Raw genomic sequence first — 19,181 nt, 5'->3', positions numbered from 1 at the left:
TAAGGAATTAAATTGGCACGCCCACACCATATGGTAGAGGTTAGCTACCTCTCCACAGTGTGGGCACTGCGGAGAGTATAGTGTAGGGTACCACTGGTGCAATTTAGCTGGTGTTGGGTATGTGTTGGTTTGTAGTCTCCTAAGGTTTGTAGTCTCCTTCTCCGCTTAGTGCAAGCTTTCGTGATCTCGCGGATAATGTACGGGACGGCATTCCTTAACCTCTCCAGGTCGGAAATTGAAAAGTTGGAGGCACTCATCAGGAAAGCCTACAAGGCGGCAATGGGGCTACCGAACTCCGCGGCAATGGCCAAGCTCATGGCTCTGGGAGTACATAATACCCTCAAAGAGATGTGGGAAGCACAATGGCTCTCACAACTCAATAGACTCGCACTTACAAAACCAGGCAGAGAATTGCTCGAGAAGATCCATGTTAATCAGCCCTATACAATTGACCAAAGGGAAGAGGTCCCACGCGATGTGAGAAGACGCATCAATGTGCACCCCATTCCGCTGGAGGGAGGGAGGGAAAAATATATTTTCACTAATGCTTTTCCCTGCGGTTTGGGGGCATCTTCAGAGATGCCTTGGTTCTACCCCCAGGAGCCTTCTCTGTCGAAGTCGTCCGCCTCTAATCAATGGTCGGTTGCCCTCAGTCCAGGGCTCCGCTGGCCACTGCTGCCCGTTGAGCTCACTGTACCAGACCTTGTTGGTCTTCACAGCGGTCGCTGGACAGCAGAATCTCCCATTGCTCCGCACTCGGGTTTTGTATTTTGGGGACCACGTCTATGTTTGGCAGGCCCATATGTGATGTGATATAGAGTAGGTTTTTCGTCGCACCAGGGACATTTGTCCACGTATATCGAAGGGTGCATTTTCTTTAGTATATGTAGGTTTGGGAAAGAGCCTGTTTGTAACTGTCTCCAAGTGACAGCTTCCTCTCTGCTGAGAGATTTGTGTGGTGGGGGATATCACATTCTTCTGCCTCCATAGTTTTGTAGTATGGCCGAGTATTCCCTGGGTGCTGGCGCGAGTTCCGCGGGCTCGTCGGATGCTGGGAAAGTAATGTATCCTCGAGCTATCCTGTCGGCCTCTTGGTTCCCTGCCACCCCCGTGTGCCCCGGTACCCACACAATTTTGTGTGGGATCTTGTCGTTTTGTTCTTCCTGGTTTTTAATTCTGTCGCTCGCTGCGAGGAGTATACGGAGCGCGTGACGACCTAATCTCCCATTCATGTAATTTCGGCATTCCGCGGAATATGCATCCCGCATATAACATCGAGAGGAGGAAAGCAAGAGGCGAAGCCCTGGAGAAGAAATGGGACAAGCAAACTAACACCCTTTACGCGGACGCAGCAGGGCCAAAGAATGGAAACATGACTATTGTAGTGTCAACGCCTTCAGTGTCGATAGTGAACTGCGCCTCGGTGAAAACATCTAACCCCACTCACGCAGAGGAGGCAGCTATTGCATTAGCTGTAGCATCTAACCCCAACGCCGTTGTGTTCACTGATTCCCAGAACGCCTGTCGCAACTTCAATTACGGATTAATTCATAGGTCAGGGTTGTCATTGCTGACTAAGCATCCACCCAGCCAAGCCGCAGTCATCTGGTTTCGCGGTCACCTGGAACTACCAGGAAGAAACGAAGCCGCTCACAGGCATGCCCGAGATCTTCTATACCGGGCGTCTCCCCCTGATAACCACGAAGGGTGCCGCGACCTGATAGGTTTAGCAGTGTATGCTGATAATCTCGCGCCATACAGAACAGCCAGAAAGGAGTACCCAACACCACACAAATCCCTCAATAAGTTAGAAGAATTCGTAGCGGGAAAGTCAGTCGCCATCTGAATACTCGACGAAGTGATGAGGAGGTTACTGACTGTTGCGTCGCTCAGTAAACAATGGAAGAAAAATTATCCCGTCTTAATCACTGGATTGTTCGCGCTCAATTTTCTCACACAGGTGGTTTTTAGCGCATCTTTTGTTTCATACTACGTATGGATCGGGTACCTGCCTGAGTCGGTCAGAATTAACGAAAACTCCGCATTGCATGCGACGATGTGGGATCAGAATAGACTGTTTCGCTGCAGTAGCACCACCACTTGTCGGTGGTAGAGTGACCAGTATCCCTTCATTGGGTCCATGGCCACACCGGCATCCAGGGCAACGAGGACGCCGACTCCCTCGCCAAGGCGGCCCACCACGATGGGTCGCCAGTGACGACCAAAGTGGCCCCGCATGACTTTGCCCGGCAGCTATTGAGGCGGGCGGTAAGGACAAAGCACCCTGACAGGCGTATCTCTGCGTGCAGGCCCTTCCACCGTCTCCCAGACAAGATCCCCCGCAGAGAACGTACCCTCCTGCTCCGACTTCGGATCGGATGCTCATGGACGCCGACAAGCAAGTTCGTAGTTGGAATGGCCTCCTCCCCTGCCTGTCCATCGTGCGAGGATACAGGCACCCTGGGTCACCTGTTGGGTGCATGTCCTACTTTTGCTCTGCCTCGTAGCCGTCTCTTTGCAGGTTACCGTGCCCTCGGCCTGCCAGCAGACACGGAGGACCAGCTGCTGTTCCCGGCCCGGAACCTCCTATCCGCCTGCCGGCTCCTGCTGCCCTTCCTCAAGGAGACCGGCCTTGACATCCTCCTCTAGCCCGAGGAGCCTGGACCTACAGCCCGAGGCCTGCGGCCTCCTGGACTTGCATCCCCCGGACCTGGACCCTTCTAGACCTCCGGCTCCTCCCAGCCACATGATCTAGGAGTCTGCCTTCCCCCCTGCCCGATGCTTGCACACCATCACAGTGCATCGTGGCTCCCCCCCCCCCCCCCCAGCCCGGTGCTTTCACACTATCCCAGTGCAGCGAGGCTTCCCCTCCGCGAGCTGTTGTTGCGGCGGCGGCGCTGCTTCAAGATCCCTCCCCCTGCGAGGACACGGACCGCTCCCGTCACGGCGACGACCATCCCCCTCCCTTCTCCCCTCCCTACATCCCCCTACCCCTTCCTCTGGTCCCCAAGAGTGATGCCACCAACTGGCCAACATACGTCGGGACCAGTATCCCCTCCCAAGAATATCCCAAAGTAATCAAGTCAAGTCAAGTCAAACAGACGAACGTGAAACGCGAGACGAAAAGTAATCTCCAGCCTTTCGGGGGCGAGAGATGGCGATGCCAGTACTGTTGTTACGAAACCATCTTTTAAGGTGGGAGCGTTAAGGCGCCTGTACCATCGTTTTTGAGCCGCATGTGGACGCGTCCTTGCGGTCATGCGCACAGGCTGAAGAAAGTGGCGGATGGTCGGTCGCGTACGCCCGGGCGGATCAAGTTGGTGAACTTCACCCACGAGGGGATGGTCGCATCGCCGCTGTTGGCTGCTGTCGCGTGACGTGCCAGGTCCCGCCTCCTCAATTTTAGCTGTGCAAGATGGCCGCAGGCGAAGCGGAGTGAGAAACCAGGCCTAGTAGCTGGTAGCTATGCCAAAAAACGTATAATATTGGCCGCATGTAGAAATTACGACTACTGCCAGCGACTTCGAACTTCACCGTGTGCTTAAGCGGCGACCGACAGTTTCCCCCAAGTTATTTTGTCGCCGTCTACACTGAGCTGACTAAGCGGCCTTCAAACCTACCCAAGTGTGTCGCGAAGTGTGGTGACCGTTACAAGTGTTCTTTATTCGCGCGTGGATGTTCGCGAACAGCAGCAAGAAGCAGCTGCCCAGGCTGAATTTCCTGTGCATGCAGCAAGCTTCACAGCACAGTGTCAAGTGCGAGTACAATGAAAGTGATTAGGGTCAGAAAGGGTGCTTTTTCTACAGTTAGTAAAATTGCCTGCAAATACACCGGGTGTTTCAGCAAATACTTTCGAAAATTCTTAAGAATAGGCTATCGAGAAAAAAAAAAGAGAGCTCTTCAGAAGGAAACTTAGTTGCCTGGGGCGTCGGAAAATGTGAAACACGTGCTAATTATGTAGTTTAATTAAAATTTACTAATTACCTTTTTGTTTACCGAAGCTTGGTGGGTTTTTTGTCAATGGCGACTTTGTAGCCGCGAAGACGACAATGTCATATTAGTTTTTAAATAAAAGAAAAAGTCATTCCCTAAAGCCCCAGAGCCTGCAAAAAACTCGTGTTCTTTTTCGTATGAAGCCGAAACTCGGCGCACAAGGTGCGCCAGAAACCTATTACAAGCACAAAGTCCGATGATTACGTGTTGCGATGACTGCGGCGCCCAATTCGAACTTCCTGGTGATTTCCTAGGGATATTCAACGCTCAGTTTAGGCAGCGGCCGGCGTTCTTTTTCTTCTTCTGTGGGCGCTAGGAAGAGGCTACTGATCGCCAACTACGCTGCCGTCGCTTTTAAGAACGCTGATAGGCACTGGCCTGGCGCGCTTCGACCTTCAGAAGCAGTCATTTTATCTCTTTTTTTTTCCTTTTTTATCACTAGCTTCGTTGAAGGAATGTAGCCATGTAGCAGATCAAAGATCTCTCCCCACATTGTGCCCTCCGCGCTTTGGTAACTGCGCCGAACACCTTGAACAATATTCTAATGTAGAAATCGGCCATGCACAATGGGAGAGGTTGGCCCACACAGGTCTTCCCGGTCAGCGACAGCTGATAGGCCGAGCCTGGAAAGCCGCCTTAGAGGCTCATTTCTCGGATTTGGGCGAACCTCCCGTCTAAATTGCAAGGACTAAAAAGATTTTCTCTCTCTTTTTGACAGCGCCGTTTTGTTTAGCGGTGAGAGTACCAAGACATGGAATATAGTGAAGAGGGATTTTTTTTACATGGCCTCTGCTTGACAGCTAAAATAAACAATGACTCCGTAACTGAAAATTTTCCATTATAAGAAGTTTACACATAACTGCAGCGCGAACAAAACGACCACGTAGGGAAAGAATACACTCATGACACGGACAAACGCTGCACTCACAAGTGATTTATTGCACCATAGCGAGGGAAATCTAATTTCTCCGCCGCGTATGCACACAGAATACAGAAGGAAAGAAAGCAGAAAGGGAAGACAAGTGTCACCACCAACTTAGATCATTTTACGTCGTGGGAACATCTTATCTATTTGGCTGAGAAAAGGTCGCATTTCAGACTGTACTAATGAAATGAAGTATCGCTAACACAGTTTCACCCCTTTTCTTTATATTGTATGCTTCTAGTAGCTCACGTGCAGTTTGATCTCTGCTTTTTCCTAAACTCCTTGCCCGATCAAAATGCGGCGAACAATGATTTCAAGACCTGCAATGCACAACCAGTCTAACATCTTCGTTATTCTGAAAACTTCGTACGTGCTCCCTTAACCGATCGTTCACGCATCTGCCAGTTTGGCCGACATAGGCTTAAGAGATAAGAAGTGGTAGCCTACTATTAAGAAAACTATACTTCATATCTTTAGCAGTTTTGAATAATACAACAAACGTCAATGAACAAAAATTGTATATTTCAAGCTTGAGTTCGTTGCTACCCTACTCGGGCACTCCACGAAAGCAACAGCATTTCGGACAAAAAGACACAATTTCTACATGATGTGCTCAAATTGCCTTCTGTCCATTGCGATGCGCAGAGAAAGGCGCTCTTTCATGGCCTTCGTAGCAGGTAAATGCATCTGTCTGGGAATTTTTTGAAAAGATTTTCATGCATGCTGCTTCATACCCTCGAGGTTTCCTGCTTCCGTTTTGAAAACCTCATTTTGAACACACCCCCAGAGGAAGAAGTCCAAGATAGACAAATCGGGCGACCTAGGAGAGCAGGGGTAAAGCTTTTTGACGGGCTAGTTGGTACATATTCATACTTGAAAGGGTGTGCGCTGTCGTCTCTATCTTTTTCCTGTGTACGTCTTTTTAGCGCACACCCTTTCAAGTAGGAGAGCAGGCTGTGGTTCCACAACGCTCAATCTTCCCGCTGGGAAATAACTCGCCGATGAATTGCCGAGCTAGTAAAGAAAAATGCGGCGGGGCTCCGTCATCTCAGGTAGCACAACAGCATTGGGCGAACGCCTGGCTATCATTGACAAAAAGCGGCATGAACGACAGTCCTCCACTGGCATTAAGGCAGAGCTCTACCATACTGACACACTGGGTGGACTTTCAGGCCAATTTTGGGCCAACGTTGGGCCGATCGAGCGGCAAACGCAGGCCTGGCGTTCGTTCCACGACATGGGCCAGTAAATGCCTCTCACTGGCTTTCCAACTTTTGAGCACTGGCATCCAGCTTTCGAGCATTGGCCACTGACCCACTGGCCACTGACCGGCACTGGGGATGAATCATTTTACCTAGCAAGTGTTCATAAATAAGGGTGACAAAGAATTCAGACAAAAGACCCGTTTATTGCATCGAGTTACAAGGATCACTCTTCTAGTGCACGCAAAATGGCTTGCACTACGACCAGCCATACAAGAAATTACGGGAAAGAAGGGCCCAAGAGCGTGGTGAAAGAGGATGTGGGAAAATCATTTATTTGAAAATTTGGTGCGTGACGAATATTCAGGTGGTACAATGCGGCTGGGCAAGCTGCTGTGGCATGGCTAAGGCATCCAAGCTGCCCTCTAGTGAATTGATCAGTCATATCAGAAGTAACGGTTGCACTACTCTTGCAAGAGGACTGTTGCACTGCATTCAAACAAATTCCTCGTCCAGCTCTTGCACGATGAACTAACGACGCGTCGAGACTGCGAAGACGTGCATGATGTCATGACGAGCCTAACTAAGGCCGTCACAGGACAAAAACAAAAGTGATTAAACCACACTGAATTATTGTGAGGAACAGTCTGCTTGAAGACACTCAGACATATAACTGGTATCTCGAAATTGCGACTTCATTTTTTATTCAAGTAAAGATGCACAGGTTCTAGCGTCGCCTCCACGTGGACGTCAAAACATTTTTGAAACGTTTTCTGTAATGGGGTTAAAAATACGGCTTGCGATTTTTTGCGAAATACGCTGAACGTAAGAAACTCGGGGCACCTTTGTTTTTCTTTTAAATCTAACAGTTTGTATTAGTCGTTTCGAATGCATGCAGTATAGGATTCGAAACTCTGACTTGAAAAACCACACAAAAGCACTCGTCTGATATTCCAGAGTAATGCCCTTTTTTCAATGCGAGATATGCTGGGCAAAGCTTTAACTAGCAATTGCGGATTTAGTATTGCCCCTGCAAGTTCGGAAGCCAAACAGAAACAGAAACATGTACTTACCGACTGGTCTTCAGATTCCTATCGTGCATAAGCGACAAATGACAAACGTATTCCAGAATGCATCCGATCTCAGTACGCATGAATTCAAATCCGCAATGAGACAAAGCAGCGAATGTTCGGTGAATTCATATAACCAAAGAGGAGAAATTAAGTTCTTACCATTCGGGCAGATTTGCACGGCGCACGACGCCAAGCAGACATTTCGCAATGAGAAAAGGTACACAGAAGTCGTCCTCGTGACTTGTCTCGTTCTCTTTTCCTGCCGGAAGAAATAAAACCGAATATAGTCAAAGCAACATTTAGTCCCAGAACCACATTAATTTCCAGACGTATCTTAATTGTAGTACTTACAAATAAGATCTCGCTGCCAAGGGTACTGAACCGCGTCGGAGCTCTCCTAAAATAGCAGATGTGGCTTTTCGCTTTCACGGACTACGAGCAGTGCCAGCTCAAATATGCATGCTTTTTCGTCGCGCTGGCTGTTTGGTTGGGCGTCGCCATGCCAGCCAAGGCAATACCCGTCCAGTCAAGGACGTGTCATGGTGATGCATCGCGCTGTTCCGAGACGAGTGGCAGGGAAGGCAAGGATGGGGGGGGGGGGGGGGGGGGGGGGTAGCTGGAGTGGCTGGAGTGGGCACAGTCATTACCCTTTACACAGGTTTTATGGTCGCGAGAAAAAGCCTCCAGCTGAAAGGTGGAAAAAGGGAGATCGTGGCAGGATGAACGAACAGCGAAGCGCGTACCTGCGAGAGAGAAAAAACAGCTTCGAGGAAGTGAGTAAAATCATTAAAAAAATATATCGCTTCCGGGGGGTGGGTGGTTACCAGGTTACCTGGAAAAGAGCGCGGCCGGGAGTAGAGGTGGGGTGATACGGTGATACTAGACATAAAAAGAGAGAGGGTGAGAGCCAAAACATGTGAAAGGGATTTGTAATTTTTTTTTTATAATGAGTCACGGGCAGTTCAGAAGAAACAAGGGGATGGGAAGCGCTAAGCGTCAAAGTAATGTTACAAAGCCGCTGGGAAAGCATCATTTTTCCATAGTTCGCTGCGCTGCGCTCCCTACACTGCCCCGCCAGCCGGCATATCCCACCACATTCGTCATCCTTTCCAAGTGTTTCGCCCACGTGCCCGCTTCTTTTTTTCACCGTGTTTCTGTAGACTGGAACGACCTCTCCAATGACATCGCGACCATCTCATGCCCATCCACATTCGCCGAAGCTGTTACCAACCATTATTCAACATAACACTTGTTCTATTGACTGTTTGTGCCCACCCCTTATGTAATACCCCCAGTGGGTCTTTAAGGTATTAAAATGAAATGAAATGAAATGTCGGCGCCCGAAAACTTTGAAGGTAAAAACGTCTAGCTCAGAGATGGATTTCAGCAAAACGACTTCAGACACTCGCGCATTTACTGCGGCCGTGTGATGTGGCTTCTGTTAGTTCAAGATGGCTTGAAATGTTAACATAAAATAAAAAAAAAATGTAAAGGAATAAATAAAATATTACGCAAGCAGAATGCGCGCTCTTTCATAGTATTATATACCGTAGGCAAACAAGTTGGTTAACATGCGTCTAACATCCATTGTCAGTCGATTTATTCGCTGGTCGTCGACGAATCCTGGAATTGTTTGTTGGTATGGAAATTTAACTCATAAAAGCAAAAACAAACAAAAGCGTGTTGAACAGTGATTCGCAACTTCTTCCAACGGTTTTGCATCAATAGAGGTAATGTTCGAAAAGCAAAAAAAAAATTGCGAGTAAATAAACATATACGTGAGCATGAGCTCTATATGCAAAATCGCAACCGTCTATGCAATATCGCAACAGAAGCATAAAATGCACAAAGACAACAATTTGAAACATTCCGACTTGCAGAAGAAGAAAGAAATAGCAAATCGAAAAACACAGGAAAAGGCGCTACTCCTTCGTTTCTGGACGTTGCTAAAACTGCGCATAAAATCGGTTCAGCGAATACCCTTGCACTAGGCTATTACGTTTCTTTGGCGAACTCCATGAAGCAGACGCCCGCTGCGCACTGCGCCATGAATTTCCTGAGTGATGCAAAAAAAAAGTGCTTTGTTAATTCAAAAATTAAATCAAATGTCACTTATTTCATTTTTTGAAGGCACTTTTGGACTGGTTTCCAGATACTCGCGCGAGCAGAGCGTGCAAAAACGCTTTCAAAACGCAGAATGCTTCATGAGAGATAGGCGGATCATTATGGCCAGAAATCCGGAAAAGGCAACAGCGTCGGCTCTGTATATGCAGTTCTCAAACAAAGAATACATTTTGTTGATTAGAGACTTCGCTAAGCCATATATAATTAGCGAATCATTAGCACTGGGTCACGCCAGCGCGCATTTGTTTTTGCCAAATTTAGGGGACCTTTTGAAAGAAAATATAGTGATAAGTTGCAGCCGCTCCTATTTGCCCAGTATTAACGACAGAATTCTTTACATCTGTGGTTGTTGGTCTGGATAGAGACGTCGTCGGTCTTATGCGAGTGACCACTACCGCTTTGACGGAATAAGCATAGTACACACCATCACCGTTGTCGTCGTCACGTTGTTGTTCCACTCAAAATCAGCAAAGTAACAAAAACAAAACTCGACGGCGGCAGCTATACAGCGAGTGCTTGTGTTTTGAATGCTTCCAAATGTGTTTGGAAGTTGCTGTGTAGCACCGCACAACTCCATTGCGTCCGAATGCCATTAGAAGTGTCGAATGCCATTCGACTCAAATGACACATAAAAGTCCGCGTAGCATGGGTATTATTACAGAATTGCAGCAGTCGTAGTCGTTTAATAGCACAGCGCTAGTACTCTATTACTACTCGTATGCTATGATGTGCTTAGATGTCAAGGATCAACGTAAAACATCCACTTTGGAAGCGTATACATGCCAGTTATAGTTAAACTGAGGTGAGATAGGTCTATACAGGTCTCACACCTCTTAAAGACAGCTCAAATCAAATTTTACGAGTTCCAAAAATATGAACTGCCGCTCTCTGTTTCAGCAATAATGAACGTTGCCATGTCGTTTTAGCAAATGGCACAAGGTTGACCAGCGTTTGCCAGTATACTTTTAACACCCGATGAGTGATGGAAAAGCTAGGCCGAGATAGACAGCTTTCTTGAATGGCATCGCCAATTCTGGCAAACGGTGGGGGAACTCTGGCTAACATGGCCGCTGATAGCCACAATTTTAAGCTAGCACTACCGACAATGGCAGAGTGGGATAATTCTGGCTAACCTAGCTCATGATAACCAAGATTTTATGACGGCACAGCCAGTACTGGGAAAGCGACGGACAACCAGGGTCATCATAGGATGTGGTAATGAGTGGATCAGCCAGTATCAGATTCTAAATGAGTACTCTGGGCCTACTTAGGGCCATGCTTTGCGCACGGTATTCTAATATTGGCCCGCTGTCACGTGCTACCTGGGATGCTGGAGCCACTGTTTTTTTCATTGCAGAAAGCGGAAGCTCTGAAGCAAATTCGTAAACGACGCCCTTTGAAACGCACTCTGTGTACTTATTTTTAATACGGTTGCCATTGATGGAGTAATGACCAACAATGCGGCCGTTATAAATGTCACACTTAACGTTGGCTGACCACCTTACCTGGTGCTTAAGCTCATGAAGCCAGGTGGGGTTCTACCGCACCAATAAATGTGCGTCGTGCAAATCGACATTCGAATCGCGGAAAAAGTGGGCCTCGTCGGTCCAAAGCGCTATGTTCAAAAAGTCAGCATCTTAGTCGCATTGAATGACACGAGCTGCAAAAATCGAGCCGTTTTTGAAAGTCTTTTGGTGTCAGTTGCTGGTGCAGGCACGCATGTTATGTGTGGTAGCTGTCTCTTCAAAGTGACCTCCAAACTCATGCCGAACTCTCTCCATATGTGCTTGCAATTACCCTAGCGCTAGCTTCCCGCCTGACAGCGACGCATGTCAGCACATCGATGTCCAAATCATCGGCTGCACTAGCTGGTCGCTTCACTTTCTGAGCGTGAACTGATTCCGTGATCCTAAATCGATTAAATATCGATATGAATGTGGGGCGAGTTGTCACACGAAGGCCAGGATGTTGGGCGGCAGCATGCAGTCTCGCTGCCATCTCCGCGTCCATTTGCGCGCTCACATAAGCGAGCACAATGTCCACTTTCTCGGCAACGGAGTACTGGAGTTTCGTTGGCACGGCCATTTCCACAGTGTTCACGCTATGGCGTTGAAATCTCTCATGAAGGAGCTAACACTCCTGGCGTTGCAGTGGCTATGTTGCAAGCGCGCTTTCAAAACAAGCACCCCAGAGGCATATAGGTATATCTTTACATGCACCCCTTAGCGACTCTAGCGTCCCCATTTACTTTTTCCCACCGCGTCCAGTGCAACGCTGCAAGCGAGAGGAGAGGCGTCGGTAGTTAAATGCATTGTCTAGAGGAACGCACACTGCACCGTTCTCCTAGCTACGCAACCCACCGCGTTTTCAAGCCATTCAGTGCATGTCGCGGGGGCCTGTTTTGAGCTCCTGCATTCGTGCAGTGACGTCACGCCGATGGGGATTGCACTATATGCCGATAATTGTAAAAAAAAAAAATCACTGGTCATTTGCTATTGAGGCAATGCAAATTTCAACTGGCCTAGTGCATAATGCAGATGCTAGTCCAAGTGTTAGCAACTGTGAGTAGAAGTGTAAGGTGAACCGTAGGTTAGGCAACCGTCCCGCATTGTCCCGTACGGTTGCTCATTCAAGCAGCATATACAGTGACCGTCCGGCACTGCACCAGTCAGATCTCTCCCCATGACGTCACTAGTGGCGAGTGTTCCAACCAGTCAACGTGGCGTGCCGTACTTTTTCTCTCTCCTTTCATCCTCACACTTCTTTGTGTTACGACGTCAAACACTACGCGCAAAGAGGAAGTAGTTAAAAATTTGAAACCATGTTTTAGAACATGCTATTTTCACAGAGTACTAGCACAGCGCAGGCGTACAGCGTCTGCTTTGGTACAGCGTAAACCTGTGCCAGACCATGTTCGCTGTTGCGTATGCGCAGTGACCACATGGGAAAGTTGCATGCCGAAGGATTTCGTGTCGTGATTCTTGATTAGTGATTGTATAAAGGTAAAGAATCCACACGACAACCACCAGCATAAAATTTGGGTTCCGGCCCCAGTTAGTGTCTCCTAAGAACATGGTGGACCGCGGCATGACGCCCCCTTTCCAAGTATGGCTCACCGCTGGCGAAGGAGTACTCGAACGTTGCATGTCCGAACACCACGTGGTAGATGCTGACGGCGCGCATGCCGTGCATGAAGCGGAGGCTGTGCGCGGGCGAAGCCTTGTTGGTCCGGGTTCCCAGCATCCGCAGGTTAGCAGGCACCGAGAAGCATCGCAGCACTGCCACTCCCACTGTCGCAGGGCGAAGGGAGTAAATGCAAGTGCATCCATTTAGTGTAGCGAATACCGTTGTCACGTAGCTATAGACGCCATTATTATCCACGAGGACTGCGTACACGTCTTGCATGGCATGAGAAGTTTTTAATTTTGTACTTGAAATAACAATTCTACACCCGCCATCTCTATTAGATTACCTCGTGGCCCAGACAGCGGAAATGTGGCTTTTAAGAAAAATACAGTGACAATTAGTTAAACTGCTGATGGTTCCGAATGCAAGCAAAACTAAGTACCATTATTGGGAGCTAAAAATAAGACCGTTGATACAAAATTCCGCCTTCTCTTTGAATATTCATATGACCTTCAGACCAATTTTGCTGAAGTTTCTTAGCATAAATTTTGAAAGGCATCTCCTTTGGAGGCTGCATACAGAATGTGTTCGCACAAAATTTCCTGGTTGTGTAGGTGTTTTTAATACACTTCGAATATTCTAATATGTTTCTAACATACTTAGTCTATCTCGTCGTAACGCGCAGCATTTCAGCTCGGCTTATGCAGTAATGTGCATCGTTATCATGGACTTTTAAAAATTTTCCCGCCTGACCCGCTGGCCCATTGGCGGTCAAATTAAGCACATTGAATGAGTGTGGAGGTAACTTTTGTCTGGCACTAAGTTTGGCAACAGTACCTGCCTGAATTAGCCGCGAATGATGCAATCCCGTTATCGTCAGCGCTGAGGTGCCAGCGCCGCGTTGCGACCGAAGGGCGGCAGTGGCGTCGACAAAGGACCCGCGCGCTCGCCGCAGCACCTTTGCCGTCGTGCCGCTTTTGTCGGAAGACAAAGGATACCGCCATAACCACCCCTCGGCGAATATTCGGCGTTGGCGACTTTTGGTTCCTCAATCTCGGCGCAGAGGATTGCGGGATTGCATCATGCAGAGGTTGATCACTTAATAGGAGGATTTCTCCAACTGGCTGAACGACAACAATAATAACAGGAGCCTTCTCCGGCTCTTGCACGAAAATACCTTACATGATTCCCTGTAGTATACAGAGAACCCAAAGTATGCACTGTGGAAAGCGTGGAAAGTAAAAAAAAAAGTGCAGCTGACAAACTTACCACGAAACAAAGTTACCGCAGTACCGAAGCTTTGTGCAAAGTTTAATCGCAAACGAGCCAGTGGTTAAAGCGCGAAAATTTTTAAAAGTCTTCACAGCAAAGATGCACAATACTTACAGGGTGGTATCCGCTCGCGGCTATTGGTCAAATGTTTGTACTAATGAACATCCCCTCGCCTTAGTCCGATTGCGTTCCTCAAGCCATAGCAGCGCGAATGGTGGCCTCGGCTTCTTTCGGGGCTTGAGGTGCGTCTGCCGTCTGCAACTTTTCTTATTTGGACAGCACGCTCTTCTTCCTTCGCCGGCTGCGGCATTTAACATGCCACGACGTAGCTGCTTTTGTTAGTCATGGGCAGCTCGTTCACCGTCTATCACTGCGTTCGCTGGCTGACGCATCCCGGCGCTCACCTGCTGTTCAGCTTACATAGAAAACATTCTTCGCTTAAAATACCGGACTGAACCATCAAAAAGAAAATTTTTAACAGATAACACGAGAAGCTACCAGTTATAGCATATAAGCGCAGGAAGGGGCTGCATACCCGTTAGTTCGGATCATCATCACCATGAGCCTAACTAAGCCCACTGCAGGGCAAATACCTCTACCCCATCTCTCCAATTAACGCTGTCCTTTACAAACTGCGGCCACCGTATCCTCCCGATGTTCTTAATCTCATCTGCGCATCTAACTTTCTGCTGCTCGCTGTTATGCTTGCCTTCCCTAGGAATTTACTCCGTCACCCTTAAGAACCAGAGGTTATCTTGCCTTCGCATTACGTGCCCTGCCCAAGCCCATTTCTTTCTTTTGGTTTCGACTACGATGTCACTGACCCGTGTTTGTCCCTCCGCTACTCTCCCCGCTTCCAGTCTCTTATTGGTACAGTGCACGTTAAAGAACCCCAGGTGGTCGAAATTTCTGGAGCCCTCCGCTACGGCGTCACTCATAGCCTTAGTCGCTTTGGGACGTTAAACCCCATAAACCAAAACCAACCAACCTATCATTTTTTTCTTTCCACTGGGTTTCTATATACTTCTTATAGACTCTATTGCCCTCCTATAGATGCTTGTTTCTTGTATTGATAGTCTATAGACCGCCATAGAAAAAAAGCTGCCAAATATGTACGCCCATAAATTACATATTGTCTGTAGAATTTTCACTGTCTATAGGTTATCGTTTAATATTGATCAATAGAAAGTCTGTTCATTTTATTCGTAAAAATCTATGAACAATCAATGGCGAAAGTAATTTTTGTAAAAGACGTTCGCCCTGATGCTCGACTTCATGTTCTCTGTGGTTCCAGAACAACGTTTACCTTAACTAATCTGCCCAGACTGGCAGCCAAAAGTATGTCAGGTCAACGAGCCACGCCATGTGGCTCGTTGCGCACTGGCAGAGTGCCACGTATCTGTGAGGTGAAATGGACTCTCGCCCTCACGTCCGCGGGGCACTGGACGCGAGCAGGTGTTCCAAAACCCTATTGCGAGACTATAGACCTTTTCAACAAGCCTCTAGGGGCGCTGTCCTTTTTAAATCCCCGGTAGGAAACGCAAAGATGAGGGCGACTTCTAGTAGCGACACCATATTGAACTACAAGAAGTTCGTCGCGTTCGTGTGTCTGCAATTGTTTACGTGTGGCTTGTTGCTTCTCGCCTTGTTTTAGGAGAAAAAATACCGCGTCGATGCTTATACGAGCATTTTTTGTGCCCTAAAACTTTAAAGAAGACTTGCGCTTGTGAATATATTGCCACACTGCTGACACTCTGCCGGCACCACCTGGTAGCCGAACCTTGTCTCCCAGCGCGTGGCCGAGCGTCTTCTTTGTCGTGAATGAGCTTGGTGGTTCGGCGAGCTTCTTCCTAGAAAACGGCTGTGCTTCACGCTTCCTGCTGCGTTTGTCGGTGGCATTTGGTGTAGCCATGCTGGGTGCCATCCCATGTACGCTGACCCCAACGACAGCCATGACGCTTCTCCTCAACGCGCGGACGCCACACCCGTCCACAAAGCGAGCCGTCGCCTGCGAGGCTTGCAACCCGAGTTTGAGCCAGTGACAAGGCCTGTGAGAGCTATGACGTCCACCACTGGCAGCCAGACAGGTCAATGCTCCGGCAGTGCTCCGCCGTTCGTCCTTCTCGCACCTCGGTCGCCACCATCCTTCCATGGCGACCGGTTCGAGGATGTAGAGAATTGGTTGGCCAGTTTTGACCGTGTGGCCGCATTCAACCAGTGGGACGACGAGCGCGAACTGATGAATGTGTATTTTTCACTGTTCGACTCTGCGGAAACTTGCTTTGAGAACCACGAGGCTTCCTTCCCCAACTGGGCAGCTTTTCGCCGCGAGTTGCTCGCCACCTTCAGCTCGAGCCAACGGAAGTAAAATGCTGAGATTGCCCTTCGCTCGAGGTCTCAGCAGTCCAACGAGAGCGTGGCCATCTTTATAGAGGACATGACACGCCTCTTCAATAGGGCCGACCCTGCCATGCCTGAAGCTACAAAGGTGCGGCACCTTATGCGTGGGGTGAAGGAGCAGCTGTTCGCTGGCCTCATGCGCTACCCTCCGCTAACCGTCGCCGCCTTCGCCAAGGAAGCTACGAGTATGGAACGTTGGTTGCAGGAACGGAGTGCCCAATACGGCCGTCAGGTGAATGTAGCGGCCACTCACTACTTCGCGTCCTTGTCAGGCCCCGGGGACGAGGCGCTGCGAGAGGTTGTACGAAGCATCGTCCGCGAAGAACTGCGACACCTCCGCTTGGATGCTCCATCGCCAAGCATACCTTCAATAGGGGACGTCATCCGTGCCGAAATCCAGCGAGCGGTGCAGCCACCACCAGCACCACTACCGGAGCCGCAAGTCCTGTCTTACAGCGATGCCCTGCGCCGACCTGCCCTCGCTCCGCAAGTGTTTCGCCCCGTTCCCGTTCCCGGACCACGACCACCCCACCGTTACCTGCGCCCCGTCGAGCAGCAGCAGGACCTGCGCCCTCCTATCAGCAAAGCGCACGTGTGGCGCACGTTCAACGATCGCCCGCTCTGCTACCACTGCGGGGAGCCAGGCCATATTCTGCAGCATTGCCCGTACAGGCGTCTGGGAAGCGAACATGTCGCTGCTACTCGCTCGGCAAGTTTGTGTAGCCCGAGGCCTAGTTGAACTCGCCAACGGTCGTACCGATGTCTTAGTCACCAACTTTACACGTGAACCGTAGCATCTCACGAAGACAGAGGTCGTCGCTTACTTTGACGAGCTCGGAGAGTGCACCAGGCAGTGCTCTTTGTCCACGACGTCAGACCTCGACGACGCGACGGCTACAGCCATCCCGACCGACGTAAACCCGCACCTCTTGGCCAGTCAGAAACGCTCCGTAGAAAATCTCATCTGTTCCTTCCGCGACTGTTTTCCATCCACTTCCAAGGTGCGACAGACGCCGCTTACCAAGCACCGAATTATCGTTGCTGACGACCAACGACCACTATGTCAGCGCCCTTATCGTGTGTCTTCAAAAGAACGTGACGCCATCCGCCGCCAAGTTACACAGATGCTCCAGGACGACGTCATACAACCGTCCACGAGCCCCTGGGCATCGCCTGTTGTCCTCGTCACGAAAAAAGATGGCACCCTTAGGTTCTGCGTAGATTACAGGCGCCTCAATAACGTCACAAAAAAGGATATGTACCCTCTGCCACGCATTGATGATTCCCTAGACCGCCTGCGCCATGCAACCTACTTTTCGTCCCTTTACCTCCGCAGTGGGTATTTGCAAATAGAGGTGGACGAACGCGACCGAGAGCAGACCGCCTTTATTACCCCAGACGGTTTATACGAGTTTAAGGTGCTCCCTTTTGGCTTGTGCTCGGCTCCTGCCACATTCCAACGAATGATGGACACCGTGCTGTCTGGCCTGAAGTGGCAGTCGTGCCTCGTATATCTCGACGATGTCGTGATTTTCTCCGACACGTTCGATGAGCACCTGAAACGTTTGCGTGCTGTTTTCAAAGCCACACGTTCCACTGGTCTCTCTCTCAAACCGGAAAAATGTCACTTTGCGTTTCATGAGCTGAAGTTTCTTGGGCACAATGTCAGCGCTCGAGGCGTTAGTCCAGACCCCGAAAAGACGGCCGCCGTAGCTGCCTTCCCCAAGCCCACAAACAAACGGAGCCTACGTCGTTTCTTGGACCTCTGCGCATACTATCGCCGGTTTGTTCATAATTTATCGAAGCTAGCTGAGCCTCTGACCAGCCTGACCAAAGACGCTGAACCCTTCTTCTGGGGCCAGGACCAAGAAAGAGCCTTCACAGAACTCAAGTCCCGTCTCCAATGTACGCCTGTAGTTGGCCACTTCGACGAGCAGGCCGACACGGAACTTTGCACTGACGCCAGTAACGTTGGTCTCGGTGCGGTTCTTGTTCAGTGGCCAGTCGCACTTTATCCCGTTCTGAAGTCAACTATTCCACCACGGAAAAGGAATGTCTGGCTGCGCTGTTGGCCGTTACGAAATTTCGTCCGTACTTGTATGGCCGCCCATTTCGGGTTGTGAGCTATAATCATTCACTGTGTTGGCTGGCGAATCTGAAAGATCCCTTGGGGCGGCTTGCTCGATGGAGCCTTCGGTTGCAAGAATTGGATGTCACCATCGTGCACAAGTCCGGACAGAAACACAGCGATGCTGACTGTCTGTCCCGCGCTCCTATTCCCTGCCCCGCGGACGAGTCCGACGACAATTCCGCTTTCCTCGGTGCTGTCACCGCGTCCACTCTTGCCCGCCAACAGAGTGCCGACTCCGAACTGCTTCCCCTCATCGAGCATTTCGAAGGAACCGCTCCATCTCCTCCTCGACTCTTCAAGCGCGGACTGTCATCGTTTTGCTTGCGTGATGGTGTCCTCTACAAAAAGAATTACGGCCCAACGGACACTGTCTATCTGCTTGCAGTACCTACAGCGCTTCATGACGAAGTTCTGCGTGCGTGCCACGACGACCTTCCTTCGGGCCACCTTGGGTTTTCCCGCACGTTGGCGCGCATACGTCACAAGTACTACTGGCCCAGGCTTGCTGCGGTTGTTCACCGCTACGTACCAACCTGTCGTGAGTGCCAGCGCCGGAAAACGCCGCCTACTAAACCAGCCGGGCTGCTGCAGCCTATTGATCCCCCGCGCCTCCCATTTCAACAGGTCGGCATGGCCTTACTCGGCCCATTTCCGGCGTCTTCCATGGGTAACCGGTATATTGCTGTTGCCACTATCTTAGCCGCTACTGTGAGACCAAGGGCCTTCCCTGTGGTACCGCAGCCGAAGTTGCACATTTCTTCATTCGCAACATTGTGCTTCGTCACGGAGCCCCTACAGTCGTATTAACTGACAGGGAAACCGCGTTTACGTCGGCACTAACGAGCGAGGTACTTCGTCTCAGTGGCACCAGCCATCGGAAGACTACAGCCTACCATCCGCAAACGAACGGACTGACTGATCGGCTTAACAAGACA

General features: G+C 49.7%; 1 protein-coding gene across 1 annotated transcript in view; it reads right to left on the bottom strand.

Moving 5' to 3' along the window:
• The window catches only part of LOC149369469 (nose resistant to fluoxetine protein 6-like), a 144,164-nt gene that overhangs the window by 69,075 nt on the left and 55,908 nt on the right, over positions 1–19,181 (bottom strand). The window contains exon 6 of the mRNA XM_089577726.1: positions 12,434–12,607. Within this exon, the coding sequence (XP_089433852.1) occupies positions 12,434–12,607 (174 nt within the window). The remainder of the gene's footprint in view (positions 1–12,433; positions 12,608–19,181) is intronic.

Source organism: Amblyomma mixtum, chromosome 1 (genome assembly GCF_055824585.1).
Source record: "Amblyomma mixtum isolate Tamu chromosome 1, ASM5582458v1, whole genome shotgun sequence".
Lineage (NCBI taxonomy): Eukaryota > Metazoa > Arthropoda > Arachnida > Ixodida > Ixodidae > Amblyomma > Amblyomma mixtum.
Note: the sequence above shows the minus strand (reverse complement) of the source record. Positions and strands in the feature narration are given on the sequence as shown.